This window comes from Solea solea, chromosome 3, assembly GCF_958295425.1.
Source record: "Solea solea chromosome 3, fSolSol10.1, whole genome shotgun sequence".
NCBI lineage: Eukaryota > Metazoa > Chordata > Actinopteri > Pleuronectiformes > Soleidae > Solea > Solea solea.
Genome location: NC_081136.1, coordinates 13,189,203 through 13,213,046, shown reverse-complemented (window position 1 = coordinate 13,213,046; position 23,844 = coordinate 13,189,203). Strand labels below are relative to the sequence as shown.

Sequence of the window (23,844 nt, the reverse complement as noted above, 5' to 3'; positions counted from 1 at the left end):
TTAATGTCTTTAATGCATCACTTTAGAATTAAAAATAAATGCCTTTGAAGGCACTGTCAAACAACACATCCATTTAAGACAATTGCCTTTGAAGCCACACACCAACTGTCAAACAATACATCACTTTGCCTTTGAAGATACGCCCAATCATATCCAAACAGTTTAACAAACCACAGAAAATTATTGGTATTCAAATCAAAATATGAAAGCAAACATCTGTTTTCACCCTAATTTGTCAATAATATGTCACTCCAACGTCATGTTTGCGAGATAGAACAGCTTTATGTGGCGATTTGTGCTGTAAATCTTCAGCTTTCCTTTGCCCCCCCCCCCCCCCCGTTAGACTAAACCCAAGCCGGAAGTAGTAAGCAGTGACTCCTCTTACTCCCCCCTCCCGTGCATTGCTCTCTGATGGAGGCAGTGCCGCTCAAGTCAATGGGGCCGCTCTCGGACCAGGGCGTATTCACTGTTTGGGAATCAGGAAATGCGCTCATGTTAGTAGGAACACTTCCAGGGTTCAATTAGTTGAGTACACGGTGTGAGCACCACTGCTGTTAGTGTATGTTTACCAAGCAGACAGTTCAACACCGCCTGTCAGAAGCATCACGGGCAGCCCACCGGCCAGCTGCTGCTCTCCTGTCTTCCAATGGCCGATACAACCGCGTTTTCACGTAAGTTTTTCTTTGTTCATTTTTTTTTGACTGTTAATATGCTGTGTAAGCGCTGCGTAGTCAAGAAACGTTATAGTCGTTTTCTTTGATATCAAGAAAACAAGTGGTGTCAGGGTGAACGTTGTAGCTGCCCGCCCGTCAACTGAACTGTCCGCAAAGTTTTTACAAGAAAAACAGAGTGTGTACTTAAGGTTTGTTTATTTTTTTAAGTACAAATAATATACGTTAGTGCATTGCAGTCGCTAAGAAAGAGAAAACTGCAGGTTATACAACACTAACATGTATAAACTATAGAGATGATACTTCTGACCGATGCACATCTTGAGAAAAAGTGCGGCCGATATTTGATTTCACATTTTTTAAGCTCCTCACCTCCTGTCCTCTCCTCGTGCATCGTGGATGCTTCCTTGTGTTAACAATCATATTGCAACCTGTTTGCGGCTATCACATTCAAATCATGTCCTGTGTGCAATGAACTTCATTGAACGACACAAGATGTAAACATGGCTACAGTGAGAAACGCAGAGTCGTGTGTGAACGCACTTGATTTTAATGTAATGTAAATTTGTTTATATTTGAAAGTTATGCTCAAACTAACGTTTTTATTGGACATTGAAGATGCACTTTGGGATTTGAAATTCAAAGAAATGGATACGAAATGGAATAAATAATAATAAGTGACTTTTGCGACATTCATCAAGTTTCTGTGAACAAAATGTGTTAAATTACACCAATAAGTAATGATCAGCCAGTTAATAAATATAATTGACAGATTAATAAAAATATGATAAAGGAGAAGAATTTCGATTTAGAATAAATTGTGTGTGAAATAACTCTGTAAATAGTCATCTGTCCTTTATGGCTGACAGTGTCTCATCTATCAGCAAAAAATAGCTTTTTCTTATTTACACGGCTCTGTGGAAAAAGTGTCTTCCTGACCTTTAAATGATAGAGCTCAGACCACTCATTTATCCAAGTGCTCTGCTCTATGTGTGTCTGCACTCAGCCAGTGCTCTGTAGTCTGGTTCTCTGCACAACCTTTAAAATGCAGGGCTGGTCTCCATTTTCCACTGGGAATCCACACACGAGTCTGTGGCTTGCAAAAGGTCGAGGCTGAATCCCCACGCTGTTTCCAGCAGACCCGTTCGTCTTGGAAAGATAGGTGTCTTCTTCATGAGTTCATGCAAAGCTAATTGTTTAGGTCAGTGTGGCAAATTTATCCAAAGATATACATTAAAAAGAGGGATATGAGATGCTGTAAAACCTTTCAGAATATATCTTTTTGTAACTTTAAAATGACCAAGACCTGTGCCAAAATGACGACATGGGGACCAGCAGCTAGAGAAGACTCACTTACTCACATACTAACTCTAGTTAGTATGTTTTTCATCATATCGTGGTGTAAAGGTTTCATCTGGTGCTGCACGCAGGAAGTGATTCACCTCATGCCAAGACAGATACACACAAGCGCTCCCTCAGTCAGGTCTAAAAGTTTTGCTTGACAGAGCCTGTTTTTGGATGAATAACACAGCATGCAAATAATAATGTCATCATTCATCATTTCAGCATACCAAACAGAAGGAGACAATCGGCAGCAACAAAAAGCTGCCGACAGCTTTAACTATAATTGTAATTGAGCTGCTATTATATGCTGCAAGACAAATTCTAAACAAATTCCCATTTCCCCCAAAGCACCTTTCTAATAGCGCTATATTTTATTATTACCATGAGTGAGAATCATGTGTACTGTAAGTGATGTGTAGTAGAATGTGTGTGTGTGTGGCAAGTGTGAGGGTTTTCCCTGTGTTTCTTGTAGTTATTTTCATTTCAAAGTAGACATTTACAAATAAGAATTTGACCTCCTGACCTCTTTTCATCCATTTATCTAATTTCCACATTGGATAAATGGATTGTAATCCAATCCAGACTGGTGAGAATCCAGACATAATCTCCCGGGAGCTTTATCCGTCTCAAACAACATTTTTAAAGATGCAGTCTTGAAAAGCTTGTCTGCTGCTGTGTCTTGGAAAGTTATCGTGACCTCCCCCCCACCCCCCTTAAAAAAACCAAACAAACAAAGAAACTCGAAGGTCTTGCTCACTGCTCATTGGGTAAAGAGGGAGTTTAGCAGCCTCTTGCACATGAGTGTGCTTGCTGATGTGCAGACATTGCACCATTTTAAAAAAAAAAAAAAAAAAAAAATCTACCAATATATTGTAATCATAAAGCCATGACTGCAAATGAAGACACGATGAAGAAACCTCTCGTCTTTACTATTGCACACGTGCATTACATGGAAACTTGGGTTTCATATGACAGGACTGTGTCACGTCAACTGAAATAACAAGCTGATTGTGTGTTGGGAGGGTAAGGGCGGGGGGGGGGGTTGGGGGTCTCTGACATTTCCTTTTCTGGCTGCACGTAATTTCATGGTATGAGGAAATGGCTAAGTCACAGTTGCACACAGGGACCACAGCAAATCCTCCTCCTAATGAGCTGTGGTTGAATGAAAAGCTTTGGGTGGTTGTGCTTACTGTCACTTTCTCATGCCTCGAGAAAAATATCCTGATTGTCAGCCATGTAGTTTAAATATATGTGTATATATATATATATATATATATATATATATATATATATATATATATATATATATATATTTTTTTTTTTTTACACGTTTTAATGCTCTCGTGGTGCGTTAATTTGACCTCAGAAGTCGGACCTGTGAATGACGTCATCTCTAAGTTGACTTGTTTCAGTTGAGAAGTTGGAGAAAACGTGGACGCAAATGTATCATTGTCAGCAATAACGGTTGATAACAATGCCCTACGTTGTATGTTGCACTCACAAACAGTGTAGCAACATGTCCACAGATACGAATGGAACAGTACTATGTGTACGACTGACTTTAATGTGAAATAAATAAGACAGTTCTACTTTAAGACTCTATTGGCAGCCATTGTTAATCCTATGTCGGGGTTTGTTAAATTGCTTAGATATTCCAATTTGAATTTGACATTTCCTGACTAGGCACTCTATAATTCCGACTTTGGACTACAAGGAGACCACACCATTGGGGTCAGAAAACAAATTGGAAATGAGAGGTGGGGCACAGTTTCATTTGAATGTGAAGAAGAAATTGAATAAGGAGATGTTGAGCAGTTTCCACTTCTCGCTCCTCTTCAGATGACTAAATGGAGGAGAGTAATGTAATTGCGTCCAGTTAAGGATCACATTACTGTGTTCCTGTTTTTGAAAAAAAATGACTCACACATTTATAAATCGTTTGGGAACTGACTGAACTGAATAAGGCTCTTTTGTGGTTAGTAAACCTTAGAGGCAGATTTTGGGCACTCCTATTATTTCATTAATCAGCCAATATTATTCATGCAAATTTTGATCTAAAAAAAAAAAAGAAAGATAAATGCTGCTAAAGCTAAAATCTAGTTTTTATTACCAGTTTCATACACATGCTATTGCTTTGATGCTGCAATACAGATTGTTATTATTAATGTGTTCTGTTTAGTAGTTGGAGTAAAAAAAAAAAAATGAAGCAAATACATCGTCCAAAATCCTCTGTGTTCAAATGCGAGAATGCGTTGCACCCATCGTTACAGAAGGTACACATTGTTACTGCATAGCGTGTACATAAAACAAGCTTCCTTACATCTATATATGCTTTTTGCTGATATAAGCAGCAGGGCACATTTACATCCTCTTTTCTGAAATTTTCGTTTCGTTGGCGTCTTTGTTGATGACCACTGATGGGTAAAGGGTGATCTCTCACTGTCTACAAGAGCGCTAATGATACAAAGTTTGTATCAAAGTTTGGATTTGTATCAAACCCGTCTTTGCCTTTTATTATCAGCTAAATTAATTCCATACAGATCAAGAGAGGAAATGGAAAAGTAAGGATAAAAAGCAATATATTCAAGAAAAACATTTTCTTTTACACATCTAAACGGTCTAATCTTTTCCAGTTACTTCCAATCAGTCACCTTCCTACCCGTGTGCTTTTGCCAAAATAGATTTACATCATCCTGTGTTGCACTATTCCTCATAAAACTGCAGGAAGTCAAGATAAAGGAGTTCAGCTGTAGTGCAGACTGATTCAAGAACATCCTGTATAGAGGACATTTCCAGTAAATGGACTTGATGCTATCCAGAAATATGTTTTTCAGTGTAATAATTTATATCAGTGTGGTATGACTTTTTAATACCAATGTGTGAATCCACACCTTTCATTTGTCTTTAGTTTGAGCCGGTCTATTTCTGGGCTATTGTGGCACCAACTGTGGTTGCTAACACACTCATGATTCCACTCATGTCCTCCTCGGGGGGAAAGGACTCTCTTCAACCCATTTGGCAGTCTCAATTAATGCTGCCAAAAGATTATTGTTTTAATCGCAGAAGTTCAGTAGTTAATGCAACAACTCAAAAACCCTATTGTTTTGATTTAAGTCCATATTAACAGTGTGCAATCTTGATTGGGAATGGACTGAAGCAGAAGAAAGTGACACAATGTCTACTTTAGAAATGTTAATGCAACAGTGTTTTCACTTTGCAGGAGTTCCAGTTGCTTCTTTCTTTCATACAGGCTGCGTGTTAGGTTTGTGCAGATTAACATATGCAAACAGTCTATACTGACACAGAGAAGTGGCTCCTGGCGGAGATGCCCCTTCATTGATTTATTGATTGATTGATTTATAGCACTTCCTCACTAAGTGATTGATCCACTGTTTTTTCCTGATTATTTTTTGTTGCATACACCAAATGATCATCAGCTGTTTGAAACTCTACCTCTCTCTCTCTCTCTCTAAATGACCAGCTGTGACACACTCAGTGGGTGGGTGAACAATGTGGTGCATGAGATGCCAATAAAACAAACTAACAACCCAAGGTCAGTCCTTAATTAATAACACTGCTTTTAATACAATCCTTAAATTGACGGGCATGCACTTCTGAGCCATGTGAACCAGCTGTCTGCTCCTTACATGGGTACAAGCAAACGGACGCACCACTGGGAGGTCAGTGAGCAGACTGTGGTCTGGTCAGTGTGTTCAGCCTGATGCACCAGAGAACTGGAACAAAGGAGGAGCTCAAATGCCTGTATGCATCAGGAGCCACATGGTTTAGATGCACAGACTCGTGCTTGTACGCACAGTGCCGTGGTACATATTTGGTATAATAATTCAAGCTCTGTCCAAATGTGAGCTCCCGTGTCACATCTTACCACTTCAACGCAAGTGGCGACAAGTCGTGATGTTGCACATAAGAATCTGAAGCCCCCGTTTTTAAGCGTGTTTGCAAATGAAAGTTCACGTGGTTGTGTCACCTGCCACCAGACTCTTATTGCATGACGGTCTATGGTGCACCACAGCCAAGAAATCTGAAGAAGAATTATGTGTCACAGTTAACGCAGCACAACAGTGGAGTACACGGAACATCTCGTGTTCTTTCTATTTTAAAAACATTTACTTTCGTCCCCATTCCATTACTGTTGCTGTCTTCCGCAAGTGACTCATCTTTGTCGACCAAACAAGAGACTGCAGTGTCTCAAGCTGTACTCTCTTGGTGCCAGACCACTGTGCTAGGCACCCCAACAGAAAGGTGCCAAAAAGTGGGCCAGATGGATTGGTTATTTTGGTACCCTTTTATTGATCAAAACCAGAATAATGTCATATGTACTGAAATGAATGCAGAAGGGCTTATATCTCTTTAGTTTTGTCACTGACATTCTCAGACTCACACACACACACACACGCTGTCGTGAACAGGAAACCAGACAAAAGCCCTCTTTCAGGTCACGCTGGAATGCCTCACATGGTTAGAAGGAGTCAGAAGAGCTTTGGATGACCACAGGTCACCATCTTTACTCTGACCGTTGACCAAAGTTCCTAGATCCATGTAATATGATCCATGTAACATTTTGTTGATTTGTTTCACTGTAAATGCAGTATGTGCTCATGAGTTGCTTCAACCACATGCTCAGACTCTTGTTGCACCCTGATGGGTCTAAAGTCCGGTGTGTAAGTGGGGGCTGGGGTGAGTCGTTGAGGTTTATGGTCCTTGTCTTTTTTTGCTGCAGTCGGTTGCATAATAGACATCAAGATATCCCTAAACCAGCTTCAACTATATGTGAAACATATATATAAAAAAAACTTTCATGTGAAATTGTGGGGGAGAAATGTTTTGGAGGCAGCTGTGTGGTTCTAAAGGCTTATACTTAGTCTCTTAAATACTCATGGGTGTGTTTTGGGCATATCATGCATAGTGTAATTTAAAAAAAAAATCAAACCACACTTGCACCTGGGTGGCCAACTTAAGTAGATTTGTCAGTTTGTAATGACGTGTGGCTGAGTTACTTTGCATTTCCATTAACAATGGAACGGGCACAAGACTCAAACCGAACAATGCCGAACTGTAGATCAGTTAAAAAGAAGAACAAGGAAATGTCTAAAATCAAAAATATTTAGCAGAGGAGTCTGTTGTGCTTAATGACAGTGCTGCTGAAAGCCTGTGATCACAAGTCTGTGCTCCAGTCATGGAGGAAGTACTAAACAAATCTTTTTAATTAACTGATTCTAATGATTCAGTATGTCGGAAAATAACTGCTTTACAAGTCACTAATACTAGATAGCTCTTTCTTTCTAAGGAAACGGACGTGCTGGTACAAAAAGAAAGAAAAGAAAAGTTTTGCTCCTATGAGTTTATATAATGTTTGTATATTGTATAGACCATATAAATAGGTCATAAGTCTCTTAGGCCTCTGTCATACTTTTCCCGTTTCATGTCTACATGTGTATGTAGCGGCTACAGTTCCATTCATATTTAAATGAGTTCTCCGTGGTTGTAATGATGATGTTATGTTTCAGTTCTCCTCCTTGCTCTTTCACTTCTCCAGCGGATAAAACATCAGTCAATGGAGATGGTACAACAGGAGCCAAAAACCCAGACTATATCGCCTTCGTCCTGGTGCCGGTCTTCTTCCTCTTGGGCCTGTTAGGGGTGGTAATCTGTCACGTGCTGAAGAGGAAAGGCTACCGGTGCACGACTGAGGCCCAGGATGAAGATGAGGTATTTGATGAAGAGGAGAAGGACCTTGAACTGGGTGGAGGTAAGGATATATGTCATTTAAAAGAATGAGGTCAAGAAATAAACTATGACTTTCTGTGACCGTTCAGTCAGGGGAACGCTAGATGAGGAAGTGACGTCCTTTGCATTGATTTCTAAATGAGTCATCGTCTTCATGAGGTTTTCCATGTTCCTGTCAAGTTGTGTCCAAAATCAATATCAGACGTCATGGAATAAAATCACTTTGATGCTCTCACCTGCCCTTTAGTATTACGGGCTTGTACTACATTCCTGACTCTAAGTCTGGTATGTGCACGCTCCTGTAGATGTTGACAGATAATAATAATAATAATAATAGAGCCGATTGATGCGAGTGAAACCCTCCTTTGCCAAAAGGATATAACTGCACCAAACAAGTGTTAAGGTTGTGGTGACTTTTATTGTTGCTGTTATTTTTATTCTTCCTGTTTGGTCTTTGAGAACCGGAACAATGTAACATTACTTCTTGTGTCTGAAAACAGGCTCTATCGAGCAGTGCTATCAAACCTGGCTGAGGGAACGTTTGTGCGTATGCAGCGGCAGCACAGGGACAGGGTTTTTTTAAGCAGTAGAATTCACTTATTTCGGTGGCAAATCACTTCCTGTGTGCAGCACAGAACTGGCGCTGGGTGAAAACTAGATCTAAACAGGGCTCCACCGAGAAACGGAACTGAGCATGGTGTGAACTCATTTGACAATGGTTTGAATGTAACTGACTTTTGTTTACGGGTAAAAGTTATGTACTTAAGTTTGAAGGCGTACTCGTGTATAGGGCTGCGCAACATGAACCATAAATGTTTTTGAATCAGTCAATACTGACAATAACTTTTTACTTTTTTTGAACAGAAAACACCAAACCCTTGTTAAACAGAGAAACCTTTCACTCCTCTGAGGCAAAACAATTCATAGCCTTTATGTGTTGGAAGTTGAAGTTGAATCGGCTCAGAGATGCTCTGGGTTGTGTTAAAAGTCATTGCTCTCACTGCAGTCTTATCTTATCCGAATCCTTCTAATGAGAGACAGCCTTTGTCTTTTTTTTTAAGGAGTGGAGGCAAATAGAAACCATGTTTGTTCATTCACATCACTCATGCTCAGACTCAAATAGGGGTGTGTTCAGTGAGGTGAAACAAAACGAGGGGCATGAGACGGCGCGGATGCGGCGCATTTAGCAATTTCTGCCGTTATCTCTTTCTTCTATTTCTCATACAAATGCCGCCCAAATCGACACAGCACACACCGATGTGTCCTCTTCAGCAAAGTACATTTGTGCGTAATTTGCTACCATGGGTGCCACGGTAATCCATACAGCTCAAAGAATGGTGAGGGTGAGGTCTGTCTCCATTCGGGGTGGAAGTGGCTTGTTTTTGGTTGAAATGTCAACCAATATCTCGCGTATTTCTCATCCAAACACCGCCAAAGTTGCCACTGCACACACAGTTTGTGGCCTGTCAAGCGAACAGCTGGACAGTTATGTAATCAACAGTCAGACAGGCTCCTCTTGAAAGAGAGATGTGTGTCTGTGTCTGCAGGACAATCACATCACCCGCCCTCTCAGCTCTAGAAGGAATCGCTTTATGTGAAGGCCATAATAAACAACTTTTTGAGTCAAATAAATGTATTATTCATTCTGTGGTTAAATAATAAATAAATAAATAGTGACATTGTTGTTGCATAGCACTCTACATTACTGCCACCTGGTGGACTGGAGTGGAAAAGCTGTGTTATTGTGGCCGTTGTATGTAATAGTCATTCAAAATAATTTTTCCTGGTCTTTCGCCAAAGTAAAAATGCATACAACCGTTTTGGTCCTTGATGTTTCTGGCACTTTGTGGTGGAACCGTGGCTTTTATTTTTGCCTCTGCTTGCATCGACTGTGCCACTTTCCCCCCCCCCTCCCAAGCGCATTACGTGGCATGAGTAAACATAGAGGTTAGTTAGCGCGGTCTTCTCTCCTGCTGGTAGTCGTGTGTGGACGTGAAACTGCTGGCACCACTGGATTGCCCTGGGGTATTTCACAGGCATGAGAGAGAACAAATTGTTTACACTATGTCAGGAAAGGCGAGAGTTCGTGCTGTGGGACTGTCTGCCTTTCACACGTATCTGTTCTGTTCATCACAGTGTTCTGTTTTAACCGTCGCCTTGATTCTCCTACTGACTCCTGTTAACTATTAGCACATTTTTGTTCAATGTCGTACTGCAGGTATTGACAGAGATTCGGAAAACTTGAGCGCCACAAGCCAGAGGGCCTTAGGTTTGTCTGTGCGTCTCTATGCATCTCTTCTCAAACAGCCCTACCCTTTCTCTCAAAACAAAAGAGAGCTTTTGTTCTCAACCATTCACATGTTCTAGTTTTGTTTCTCAATGATCAGGTTTCCTCCTGCGTCGCCTTCTCTTTCAACCCCCACGACAGCTGTGTATTAAATATGAACGGCCGCCTTGTGTAGTTCAGTGTTTGGCATCATATCATGTTAACAGAGGACTTCTATTAATTAATGTGAAAAATATAGTTGATCAGAAGTGAAGGAGAAAACACAGGAAGCCATTAACGGGATGTATGAAAATGTGATTGTACACTTTGATGGATTTGTGCAATGTCAAGAAAATGAAACAAAATACTTTTCAACTGTAATATGTCACTGACTTTCTGCCGTTGAAAACTGATGATCTGTTGTTCATACGCTCATTCAAAAGTCTGTGTCGGTTGATTCTACTCTTTTATTATATCAGCTATTACAGCTGATTCACACATGCATGGTGGAGGCGTCGACTGAAGTAACTTTAAGAGTAATGTTCAGCGCCGCTTGGCTGCTTTTGTTTTTCCTGCATTGCATCCATCAGAAGTTTGGAAATGGTCAGTTTTCCAAGCGACAGCCAATCAAATCACATGCGAGTGCGCCACAATCGCAGCAATATCGGCCGTATAGAAGTATTTGCTAGTGCATTAGCCATATCAGCTTAATCCTATTAAAAATATAATGTGACCAAGTGTTTACAGCTGCCCCCCCAAGTGGCCAGAAATGTTATTAAAATAGATTTGATTCCACACAACAAAAACAATTATCATATTTCCTTCTACCTTGTCTCACTGCTGTTGTATTTTCTTGTCATGTCAATTAATATCGCCTTTTCTTTTTGCTGTGTTTTTGCCAAAGTGGTAGTGAGCCATCATCAACGCTGCTTCATGAAATTCTAACTTTAATTCTAACGTTTCTGCTTGTTCTTTCAGAGCTGAACGACACCAGTGACAACGACACAGTCGGACAGATTGTTCATTACATCATGAAAAATGAAGGTACGTGTGCAACACGTTTCCCCCGACAAAGAACCAAAACTTGGCTGCTTTCATAAACCTATAAAAGTGTTTGTGACAGGATCATGTCTTTGTACGCATATGCGGAAGGCTGTTGGGTTCATTATTAATTCAGCACAGGAATGTTTCACGGTTTCCTCATGTTTCACAATAAAGGTCTTTGAACATGTCAATGTCAGGAGGTTTGACCTCGGACGAGTCTGGCTTTCATGAGCCCTCCCCGTGATGTCATCACAGCTGGTTCTCCGTTATTATTTTGGCACTGTTGCACCTCTACCTTGGAAAGAGGTTCTGTACCAGCCTCTCGTGCTGTGTACATGGTACTGCCACTCGGTTCAGTTTGGCTCAGAAACGACAACCTCTGTGGAGGTCCACAATCTGGCAACTGCAGAGAAATATGAAGGATAGTCTCTCAGGTTTGCAACATTTTTATGATCTATTCACTAGAAATCCTCCTCAGGTTTATCACCAAAGGTTGTGTCAGTGAATTTAAAATCTGATAGTGGATTTTTACTGACCCGTCTTTTCTATCTTATCTAGAAGACGGAACTGGTGATGACAATTGACGGTAGTGCTGTCTTGGTCTCTGGCAGTCATCACAGTGTTACATAAACTGATTTCCGCGCCCCAGAGGCACTGACTCACAGCTGCTTTTATTGTAAAAGTAATACGTAAAAGAAAAGTTGGAGTGTTCTTAACTGTGACTCACCGTCACAGTGTCAGTTTGGAATCATGCTATGGTTGAGCCTTTATGTGTTAGAAGTTGTCTTCAGCCTGAGTGTTAATGATTGAATCAGCTCCGAGATGCTCTTGGTTGTGTTAAAGGTCATTGCTCTTACTGCAGTCTTATCTTATCCAAGTCCCTCTAATGAGAGACAGCCTTTGTCTTTTTTCCAAGGAGTGGAGGCAAATAGAAAATATAAGAAATATTTAGTATTGTACATTTGTGAGTGTGTCATATTTCCTTTAAAATTGTTATTTTTTTGCTTACGGTATAAACACACATTGTATTACTACTACTTTCACTACTACACAAGCATGTAAATGACTTTGATAAACTATTGGTGCTTCACAAGGCAGCAACAATAATCATATTTAATCATTTAAAGCTGTAGTGTGTAACTAGTTTATGTTATTTTGCTTTTGTTGTGTTAGTTTGGTCTTTGCGAACAGAAATTACGTAACATGTTTATTCTGGATCTGAATAAACGGCCTCTGTCAAGCAACACTATCAGCCCTGAATGTTGGGAGCGTTTAAGAGTAAGCAGCAGCAGAGCAGGGCTGAACTGCTGAATAACTGTTTTGTTTTAACACTAGAAATCATATGTTAAATTCACTTTTTCATCCCTACTACTTCACTAGTGCAATGATGGTGTTGCCTCTATCTGTCATGATGTGCAACAAATCACTTCCTTATCAGTGTCATAGCGCGGGAATGTCACCGAGTGGCATAAGATCTAAACATGCACCTTTAATTCATGATCAGAAATGAAAAGTAAATGGTTTTAAAAATTCAAAAGAAAATCCAAATAAAAGTGAGGAAAACTTGAATAAAACCAGGAAAATGCAAATAAATTTAGGATAATTGACGTTATATATAAATAAATAAATAAATAAATAAATAAATGTATGTTATTGCTGTAAAAGAAATAACATCGTCAGCTGTCCTGATAGATTCCTACTAGTATTTGCTGTTTGTGTATGAAGTTGAGCAGAGAGCAGGAACAATAATAATAATAATAATAATAATAATAATAATAATAATAATAATAATGATCTTTATAGCCAAAGTTATAACTACCACAGAGAATCAGAAAATAAAGAAGTCACAGTAGCAACATGAGTAACTGTGTCGTGTCGTGCCGGTGTACATCTTTAAAGCGTTTCATGGGTTTTGCTAGTCATTTAGGCGTGTAGACGTTGTGGTTTAGTGGCTGGAAAAAAAAACCCTTTACCTCTTAAATTAACGACAGTTTTTTTTTTTTTTTTTTAGGTGCCTGCAAGAATTAAATAATAAAATGCACCACTGGATTTACCTTTTTTCAGCTGTTTAAATTTCCCTGAAAAGTTTATGGTGATTCGTGTCCTCAAGATGTGATTTATTTAAAAAGTTGCACTCAAACGTTTTGGCCAATCTGTTTCAAGTTTGTTTTTTGTCAGAAAAGTATTTCATTGAAACGCAAACAAAAAACTAAACAACATTTGGTTTGTGGCCATTTATAGGACCAGATGTTGACCCAAACCTGAAAACTCGAAATATGAGTACAAGGACATCATGCGTGTGATTAAATGGACAGTGTTTTTGTCACACGAGTCATCTCTGTCTCACCATACAGTTCAGCACATCTCAAAGTATGGATTATTTCATTTATCTGTGTTCTCATGGGGAAGTCAAGTTCATAGCCAGGCCTTGGGGGAATTCAGTCCACTAATTATGCAAATCAATGTCTGAGTCGTTTCCTCTGTGCTGAGGAGACGCTGTTGTCGTCGTTGTTGTGCAGTAAACCTTTGTCCCCCTCAGGTTGACTCGAAATGAAACTTCGTCCTATTTACAAAGGAGTTTTGTTTGGTCTGATCTGACTCATTCCACTGAGTTGTCTGTGCACTGTAACTTTTCTTCAGTGACTACATGTGATGTGCAGTTTAATTGTGTTACGGAGTTAATCTGTTGTCACCATCATTCAATAAGACCCTCTGCTTTTGAAGTCACTGGAGTGTTCTCCTCGCTAATTCCCAGCACTAGTGTTATCTCTGTTCTTTCTCTATCTTCCTTTTGTAGTATCTGTGAGACTGAACAACTTTCTGTCTCTCTCTCACTCCTGTTTCAGCAAACTCTGATGCTCTGAAAGCCATGGTTCATGACAACAGCATTGACTCTGATGGGTAAGTGTCCTCTAACAAGTTCCAATCAAGCAACGGCTTATGTGTATTAACAGGACTTTTAATACACACATAAAAAACAGTAAAGAATACGTTAAATTATATCCAAGACCTGACATTAAATCCTAAAATAGAAAAACACAAATCAACTCAACCACCAGGTGGCACCATAAGCCTCCAAGTGTCACGACGCAGCGGGGACTGAACTGAGAGTCAAGGCAACCAGGCCATGTTTGTCTTCTGATATGTTTCCAGATTGGCTGGGCTTGATTGAGAGCAATCAGCCGGGGACTTTCCCCAAAATGTCACTGTGGCCCATTATATCACGACTCTGAGGGATTATCGAGCACAGATGTTGGCATGTGAGCCCTGACTGTATACTCAGCCAGAGTAAAAGCAACTCTAGTTCAAATAGAAGAACTGAGCACACAAAGGACTTTGAAATGGGCCAAAAAGTCCATTGCCAAAAAGATTAATTATAGCTCTTTTGATCATTTAAGATTGATATGGGCATAAATGTGCAGAAAAACAACCTGGATATTTTACTTTTCTACAATTAATATAATTTCTAATAATTCAATATATAGGCCTGACTATCAGCCTCTCCAGAGTTAGTACTTAAAGTGAGGTCGTTTTCTTCTCACTGCTGCTCTACCCATCAGTACCGTTCCTCAGTCACCTTCTCTCTCTTTCCAACCCATGCCCTCCACACATCAGTGTCTCCCTTTTTCTTCTTCTTTTGAGCAAAACTTGTGTTTCATTCATGCCTCAGATCATCAGAGGTCCTTCATGCTTGATAATCAATCTGTGCCAAGAAGAACCAACCTCCACACAAATGAAATTACTTCAAATGTCAAATGAGTCATCTTAAAATGTTCAGACTAGTTTTAACTAGCTGTCTACCTGCAATGCAAACCAAGCCTGACTTATAGTGTCATGTGGATGTGGTTTTTAATAAGGTCGACAACCGATACCAGCACCGATATACTTTTTACCTGCAGCTCCTCTTCAGTGAAGTTAACATGATATTTTTCATACTCATGTCAGAGGTAGATATACGTTTTCTTCTTCATTGTATTAAATTAATAAATATAAAAAAGTAAAAGTTGGAGAGGGAGCAGGCATGGATGTCAAGTATCTGATAATACCTTTTTATCGTGTCAATAATTTCATGCGTGCCTAGTTTTCATGCGTGGTTCAAAAAGAAAACCACAGATAATCCTGTTCTCCATTTTAAAAGCCTTGTTACATCAATAGTGAAATAGTCTGTTTGGAACGTGCCAACAGTGAGGTTTTTTTTTGTCTTAAACAGCATTAAAATCATTCAGCTTTGATTTTTAGTGAGGTCACATTCTCAGTGTCCTCTCAAATCAAAGGCCGCCCTGCTTGTCCCTGTTTTGAAGCATCATTGGAACAAGAGCCGATGGCTCGCAGCTGAGATTTGTCGTCTTCACTTTTGGGCCGAGTGTGCACTGGTGCAGCTTCTCTGAGATGAGGAGGCAGCGAGTGATTTACGCGGATATACCGAAAAAAAGAGGAGGAGATGCCCGTGACGTGTCGGCGGAGTCTTAAGTAAATCGAGTCTCCTGTTCCCTGTCACCTTCCTTGTTCCACTACATATTGTTTGTTGAGTAAAGGAAAGGAGAGATGTTCAAGTTTCAGGACATTAGAAACCACCTGCAGTAGAGGTGAGCCAATCATTTGGCTGATTTTTGCCATCTTTTTTAATAATAGGCATTAGTGACTATTATTAAAAAATGATTGTTAGCCCTTATATGACCATCGTGATAATCAGGCTGTCTGGATCTATTTTGATTTCATGGCTGTAGAATTGTCAAAAAAATGAGTGAACGTGCTTCTGTCCCTTTTACCAAGATAACTTTCACTTTCGATATCCGGCAGTCGCAAACGTGCAGCGCGTTGGTAAGTCCTGAGGGCTAACATAATGACAAGTATATGGGCACAAAGCTCTATTTCTCTGCTTTCCGGTATCCATCCATCCATCCATCTTCTACCGCTTTATAAAGGTGGGGTTCACCTTTGAATTTTCTCGATATCACAAACGGTCTAGGAGTTAAGTCCTGAGAAGAGAGCAGAAGGGTTAAAAATGATTTAAATGAAGCACTTGAGTATAATTTATTATTATATTTTATAAGATGGAGGGATGCACTGATATCTACTGATTGGCATCGGTCAGAGAAAAACCCATATCGGTCGGTTTGCCTCTAATCTACAGTCACACATATTTCCCTGGCATCACTTTCTTCATCTCTTGCCATTTTTGTGCTCTCTCCATAGACGTGTATGTAAAAAATGGACCTCGTCCTCCATTTGCAAAACAAACTACTGTTTTGAAGCCTCGCAAGTTTGCGAATTGACCTGCGCCAAGTCACTTTTTTACTGCCGTTTTCCCTCTAAATGGGAACCTGATTTACACACTTGACATCGTGTTCTCTTGCCAAAGTCCTTAAACCAGTAACTGAGATCATTTAACCTTAACGGACGTTATAAATCAATTGAGGAATGGGCTCATTTTTTTGTGGACTTCCATTCAAACCGAGTTCTTTTTTTTTTTTTTTACAACCAGTGGTCTCCCTCTGGCGACTCACTGCTACTTCCGTCATATGTCACTTTTCAAACTGGAAGGCAACGTTCCATTTTTATATGCTGTCTCAGGCTTTCTGGGTTTCCTTTAAGTCAGTTTGGGCAGCCGGCCAGTGGATCACTTAGAAATGGAGGAATGGTGGGAAGACGGTGTCTCACTGGGGTAATTTATGGGACACTTATGGGGGGGAAAGGATACAGATGGAGAAGGGTAGAAGGAAAAGGGAGGAGAGTGACTGTAGTGTGGCCAGGCCTGACTATCAGCCTCTCCAGAATTAGTGCTTAATACTATGTCTTTTCTTCTCACTGCTGCTCTACCCGTCAGTACCTCTCACCTCCTCCTCCTTTTTGGATGAATCAATGTTTGTACTTCCTCGTTTACAAGGTCATTCATCAGCCCAGAAGTCATACATTCTTAGATATGAATGATAATATAAATGCAGAGAAGCACAAATGTAATTCTTTTAATGCTTTATTGACATTTTTTCCATGAGCAACATTTTTTGACTATACTCTGCGACGTGCCTGTACAACTGTGTGTGTGTGTGTGTGTGTGTGTGAAGCTTCTTAATTTTTTTTTTTAAGGTAATGCGCACTGGGCTTCTCGCCACTGACTGGACACGCCTGCTCGCCAGTCTGTGGCCAATCACTGTGGCTGTGCCCAACCTCACTAATGCGTCTAAATCTAACTTTAAAAGCCACTCATATGTCAGTGTAGTTCACAGAGTTGATTTTCCGTCCGTTGATTAATCCACCGCTTTCTCTGTTTATCCTGTATATGGTGTAATATTTCAGGTGTACAGTTACAAAATCCCTCTTACCCTGACTTCATCAAACATCTCGTACAGTGACGTTACATAGGGAAGTAATATCTTATCTTGCTGGTACCACGGCTCTTATAATAGCTTAATAGCTTGGTAATAACAATTCAAAATAGTGTTTGGGACATTGGGGTGGGGGGGTTCATTTTAACTTAATAATATGGTAATTAAGTGTTTTTATGCACGAACATATTCAAGTGAAGGTATCACTCTCACGGTAGCCTTTAGTATTGCTCATTATCAAGCTATTATGTGGAAACAATTAGATGGTTTTACTGGAAAATGTTCTCCTTATTAACACACTACCGAGCTAAAAACTGCAATAGAGATAAATGAGTGTCTATTATCATCTTTCATCTAGATGATAATAGACAAACGCCTAACAATTTTGAACGTTTTATCTCAGACTTGTGAAGTGTTTTTTTGTTTCACACAAATTTCACACAATTCATCTTTATAATTATTGATATTGACACCTTAGAAAAAATGTTATTGTGACAACCCTTTGCCCATATTGTCCAGCTCATACTCAGGCCCCACGATAGTTTTAGTTTTATTCAATTCAATCTCCTGTTGTCTAGATAAATGGTTAATTTGCTTGATTTACATTATATTGCGTGTACTGAGTTTGTAATAGTAGGCTATAGTAATTCAGCAGCTGCTATGATTACATTTTCATAATTAATGTATGATTATGCATTATAATTTGCTACTGTTAACTGATATTCAATACATCCTCTTCTGGTTCTTCTTCCCCAGTCCTCCGCTCACCCCCTCCTCCCCCAACAGCCCAACTTCTCCGATGACGCCCATCTCACCCGGAGCGCCTCTCGGAGCTGCCAAGCACACCTGCAACCACCTTCACACCATCGGAGGAGCGAGTGGCAACAAGAACATCTGCACCCGCTGCAGCCAAAAGAAATGGCCACTGATCAGGAAGCCATCGCTTCATAAGGCAGAGCAGCGGCGCAGTCAGTACGGAGAGGTCACGGTCCTGGCTGTGGGCAGGTGTGTGTCAGAGTTTATGCTTGAAAATCTTTTTTAATTTAATTTAATTTAATTTAATTTAATTTAATTTAATTTAATTTAATTTAATTTAATTTATATATATATATATATATATATATATATATATATATATATATATATATATATATATATATTTTTTTTTTTTAATATTTCAAAATTCTGGCCATGCATATTTAATGCCGGATGTACTAGTATTCTTAAATAGACACAAAAAAACCCCGCTCAAAAGCTATGATTTAACAAGTTTTCATTGAATTCTGGAAAACAAACATTCCACAAACTCTTAATTATTATAAACTAAACGAGAAATAAACCAGGAATACCCTGCTACATTAGCCAGAAATACATCATGCCGAGTCCGAGTCTTTAAATTGAGACTACTTAACGCGCTTATCTCTTGCGTCAACTTCGAAATAAATGATGATTGGCTCGGTCCAAGTGTCACGAATCGCCGTTTGCGTTGGCGTCGGCGTTTCATTGAAGATGGCTTCTTTCGGCTGTTTTGATTCGGTTTCGGAGCGAGAATCCGCGTTCGACAGGCGCGCCGGACACAGGAATTATGGTAGCAATCTCCCCCAGCTTCTCCCCAGTCAGGGTAGAATTCCCCCAAAATCCCTTATGACTGTTTCCCAAGCAGTATCTCGCTGCATGTCCGAGCTACAAATTCATCGGTCACATGACGACACGGAACGCTCTTGACAAAGACTAAATAAAAAAAATACATTTGAAAGTAATTATTTTATAGTAAGGTACGCTTGTTAATGTAATACTTAAAATCAAGGATTTAATTATTTGGCATTTATTCCCCCGGCCAAATTCACGTGACAACGGCCATAAACCGGCATATACCGGCTAACGTAAACCCTGGTTTGTGTATGTGCGTAAGAATGAGGAACAAAGAGTTCATTGCTGCCTTTTTAATCTCCAGGATTTCCTCGAATCGCGACACATGAAGTGGCTTTAATTAGCAGAGGTAAATTAAAGCCCACACAGTTTGCCCCGGAGCCGTATCAGACACAAGTGAACACAAAACATGAACCGTCAAACATTAATTCTCAATAACTGCAGCTGGGGGAGAAAAAAAATCCACATTAATAACAACAGAGATTAGGTTTCTCTGTGCACTTTGACAACGGACGAGTGACCTGGAGCACGCATGGCTCACAGCACAGCCTGGGGAAAAAAACACAGTGTGTGTGTGTGTGTCTGTGTATGTGTCCAGGTTTAGTGAGAAGCTACAGTGGTTGACTTGTGATGTGAGGCAACAACCTCGGGTTAAAACACACTCGACTGGAAAGACGGGGACAGCAACAGTGAAACCTGTGATATCTGTAACGGCTTCCTGCTCGGTTTCCCGTTTCTCTCAGTAGTATTTTATCATACAGACGTTGTCAATCTTCCCTTTTCTCTTTTTTTAATGTATTCATCATTGGTTGTGTGCAGCAGCAGAAATGTTTGAGCAAAATGATGTGTTCTTCTTCACAGAACCAATGTGACATTTTTATTGTAGAGTACACAAACATCAGGGCGAGCTGATGCATGATTCTTTTTTAAGTAAGTGCTATTTTAGATCCCCGCTCAGACATATCTGTCCTGAGGAAGCTGATGACATCCCGATAGTCCTGATAAGTTGAGGCCTGAACGCCATCCCGAACGTGTCTTCAGATCCCATCACAAAAGCCACATTCAGAGGTATTTTGAGGACACATGTGGCCCCATTTTCAATCGTGCATGTACAGCAATCAATTCTGAGGATGGGTTAGGGACCGCCCCCCCCTCCTCGGCTGACATCGACTGATCAGACACAAATTCTGTTCTGACAGTCCGTGTGTATTTGAATTAAGGGCGAGGGAAAGCCAGATCCCATCTAATCAGAGGAGTCGCACCAAGGAAGCATTTTATTCATCTCTGGTGTGAACTTTACCTTACGAGTGTATATTTTAGGCCATTTCATTGACTCTCTTTGCTCTTTTATCCAGACATTTTAACCTGCTAGGGCTGCAGCTAATCATTATTGTCATCATCAAGCAATCTCTTGAATATCGTCTCCACTAATTGATTAGTTGTTTGGGCCATGCAATCTAAGACAATCTTTAAAAGCTTGGTTTGTATTGTCCATGACATTCAGTTTATTGTCATGGACGAGCAGAGAAACCAGAAAATAATCACATTTACATCGCAATTCTTCTACAAAAAAAAAACTTGTTGGCGATGAATTCAACAAGGTATTACTGGCTGATTCGTTGCTCCATCTCTGCCACAGACAGAGTTGTGTGTGTGTGTGTGGGGGGGGCTTTGTGGAAAGTGAGCAGGGAGCGCTTTCGTCCTCCTTAATGTCCTCGTGTGAGCTGATTGGGATGCAGAGAGGATGCGTTTCATTTGCTCACCCAGATGATTGGCCTCGCGGAGCAAGAGGGTCGGCATGGACTGCATCCAAATGTTCATTTGCTGGTTTAATGAAAGCTTCAGAGTGAGAGTGTGTGTGTGTGTGTGTGCGTGCACTGAGAGTTGATGGGTAGCAGAGAAAGGCACACATTTGAGGTTTGTGTGTCAGCTGACGCCCGCTGTATTAGAATAACTCCTACTCACAGAGTGACTTTATGTGGAGGAGTATGAATTTAGTAGTAGTTATGCATAAAAAAAACAAATCGACGCAGATATTTCATGGCAATATACTTGTACCCATATGGAAATATTCTTGCCAGTGGCTTTGCGTTGTAATTTAGCCTCTGACCACCAGGTGGCTGCAGCCCTTCAGCCATTTGACTTTCTCCCCCCTGCTTCCTCTTCCCTCCGAAGACAAAGAAAACTGTATTGTTTGCATCGCCACTCCTATATCACGGTATGTATCACGTGACCAGATTCTTGCCAGTGCACAGCAAGGACAAAGAAATACTTTCTGTGTCTTATTTACCGTGCGTCTCTCTGACAAAAGCTCAGTCCTGTGTCGTTTTAAACCGCTGTTTTATGCTGTTTTAACTTTCTTATCAGAGCTTGAAACAGTCACAGTTTAAAGTGTGCTGTGTGTGTTTTTTTTTTCTGTCCCTTCAACCACTGGTGTGTCCTCACACAAGGGCAGGAGCTTGTTTTTAATGAGCTGAATCTCCACTCTTGGAGAACTCGGTCCTCATTTATGTCACAGACAACATTCACTACCCATGTGATGTGTTTTTATCTTTCTTATTTATTCCTCTTCTCTTCCCCTCCCTCTTTTTTTTTTTTTTTTTTAATCCTTTCCCAAGGTTCCGGGTGACAAAGTGTGAAAAACCACCCAGGGAGAGGCGGACTCTGTTAATAACAGACACTAATGGCAGCGTCCCAGCATCCCCCACGGAGGCGTTCAGGAGCCGGACGACGTCTGAGTCCCAGCAGGTCTGTGTCCTGGAAAGCTTGTGAGAAAAAGATAAACAAAGAGCAAAAATGAACTCATCAGGTCCTTCCTCGCCGACACGCCCCGTGTATAAATATGTGTTGGTTAAGTATGCGGAATTATTATACATGATATTCATGTTCACAGCACCTGGTGACATTAACCCGGCTCCCAATAAATCATCCCGGAGATTTGTAGAATCAAGGATTCGAGGATATGGCTTTTGTTTATCCTGTTCGTGTGTAATACAACATCTCAGTTGTCCCTCCACTTTCATTTTGCTTCATCTATAAACCAGTCATGCGAGAGCACGATTAAACATAACATGAGAGTCTCTTAGAACTGTATAAAGATCGTTTAATTATTGATTAAGCCGCCATCAATTTTCTAAAAATAACGGAGTTTTGCAAGTGCAATATCTCTATCACAAAAAGTGTTCAGCCCTAATGGAGAGTGGGAATTTAACACCCCCATTTTATTTTAATTGTGAGGATTAGTTTTTGATGTTTAATTAATTATCACTGATACAGTGACACAGTTTAGTGACAGTTTTGACACATTCTTCTCACCTTGGGCTCTGTTACGGTTCATTTTTTCTTAATCCCTGAGCAGAATGTAAAGCCTGGTTTATCCTCATGTGAGGCAGTGTGACGCAGACTCAGCAGCCAAGCAGCCGTTCATGGTAACGTGTGTCAATATGCTCAGAAACTGCAAGGAAACGAGTCTGGAGAAGCGGACCGTTTTTTTTGCGGTTTACGGTATAAGTGAACCACATTGTCACGTTCTCTTATTTCCATGTTTGAGTTTTGTTTTTACACCGCTTGCACGTCTAATAAGCTACATTAAAGTAGCGACAGAGACGTCTGATAGATGTGGGAAGTCAAGACACTCGGTCTCTGAGGTTCAGATTACAACATTTGTTTTAGGGTTGGGACATCACACTCGTGTTTCATGGACGGTCCAAGTGCAAAGAATCCATTTGCAGTGTCATTTCATGTTATTGACTTTTAGCTTTCTTGTATTGACTGTGAAGGAGAGAGAGGAAAAAAAAAAAAAAGTAGAAATAAATGCAAAATAAACATCCTGCTCAGTTTGAAAAATTATAGCAGGGCTTTCATAATCAGGATGACAACAGACTCTTGATTAATGATGGTTTTATTTCCTTCCTCCCAGGTTCAGTCGGGCAGCACGGACACAGAGAAGTGATAAAAGCAGGAAACTCCAGGTAACAACCGATATTTTTACCATATAATGTGATTATCTTCATTCTGCAGCTAATCTCCGTCTAACCACATTTCCCCCCGCCGCCTCCCAACCTTCCAGCTTTCCAAAGGGACGGGAGAAGCAACATCTGGACACTTTTTTTTCCCCAAAAAACAACAAAGAAGAACATTCAAACGTCAGCACAGGAGGAGGAGGAGCACGAGGAGCGCCGGGGGCGGAGTCCATCCAAGAATCGTCCACATTCTCGTCAGGCGCATTAAAAGGTGCTGCTGATGAAGACGGCGGTTTTATTAACAAGTAGAAGGGGGGGGGGTAAGGTTGTGTCGGGCTGTGCACTCAATTTCCTCCTGTAGTAATTTACAGTAGTGCCTTGCTCAAGAGCAGCTGCTCAACGTTCAAAGGATCTTGTCCGAAAGAACAAAGGTCTTATTGCTCGTGTGATGTTGACGCGGTGGTCTGCGGCGTAGACGCGTGCGCGCGTGACATGTTTTTGCATGTTATCAACCAGTTGAGCTGATAACACCCCCCCCCCCAACCCCCCGGGATGGACCAGGTGCTGCCAGCCTCAGATAAAGTCGTAGCTCGTCTCTTCCCAAACAGGAAGACGGAACAACCTGATTATCAGAGCAGAGAAACGCGCCACAGCATTAGTCCAGGTTGATAAGAGGGGAAAATGGCAGCGATAACGTTCCTGCAGGGGGGGGCGGGGGTGTGTGAACGCGACGATTCGCAATATCGTAGTAAACTCAACGGCGTAAACCGTAAAGAAAACAGTATTTTTAAGACACAGGCTGTGATGACACATGGACTGTATATAAGAAGTGG

General features: G+C 40.6%; 1 protein-coding gene across 1 annotated transcript; it reads left to right on the top strand.

Moving 5' to 3' along the window:
* The first annotated feature begins 397 nt into the window (after positions 1-397).
* On the top strand, positions 398-23,554 carry rell1 (RELT like 1). The gene is made up of 8 exons (XM_058626011.1): positions 398-671; positions 7,573-7,785; positions 11,008-11,073; positions 13,920-13,974; positions 18,156-18,404; positions 21,668-21,797; positions 22,969-23,020; positions 23,119-23,554. The coding sequence occupies exons 1-7, from the start codon at positions 647-649 to the stop codon at positions 22,999-23,001; spliced, it is 771 nt and encodes a 256-aa protein (XP_058481994.1). The 5' UTR covers positions 398-646; the 3' UTR covers positions 23,002-23,020; positions 23,119-23,554.
* The last annotated feature ends 290 nt before the right edge of the window (positions 23,555-23,844 follow it).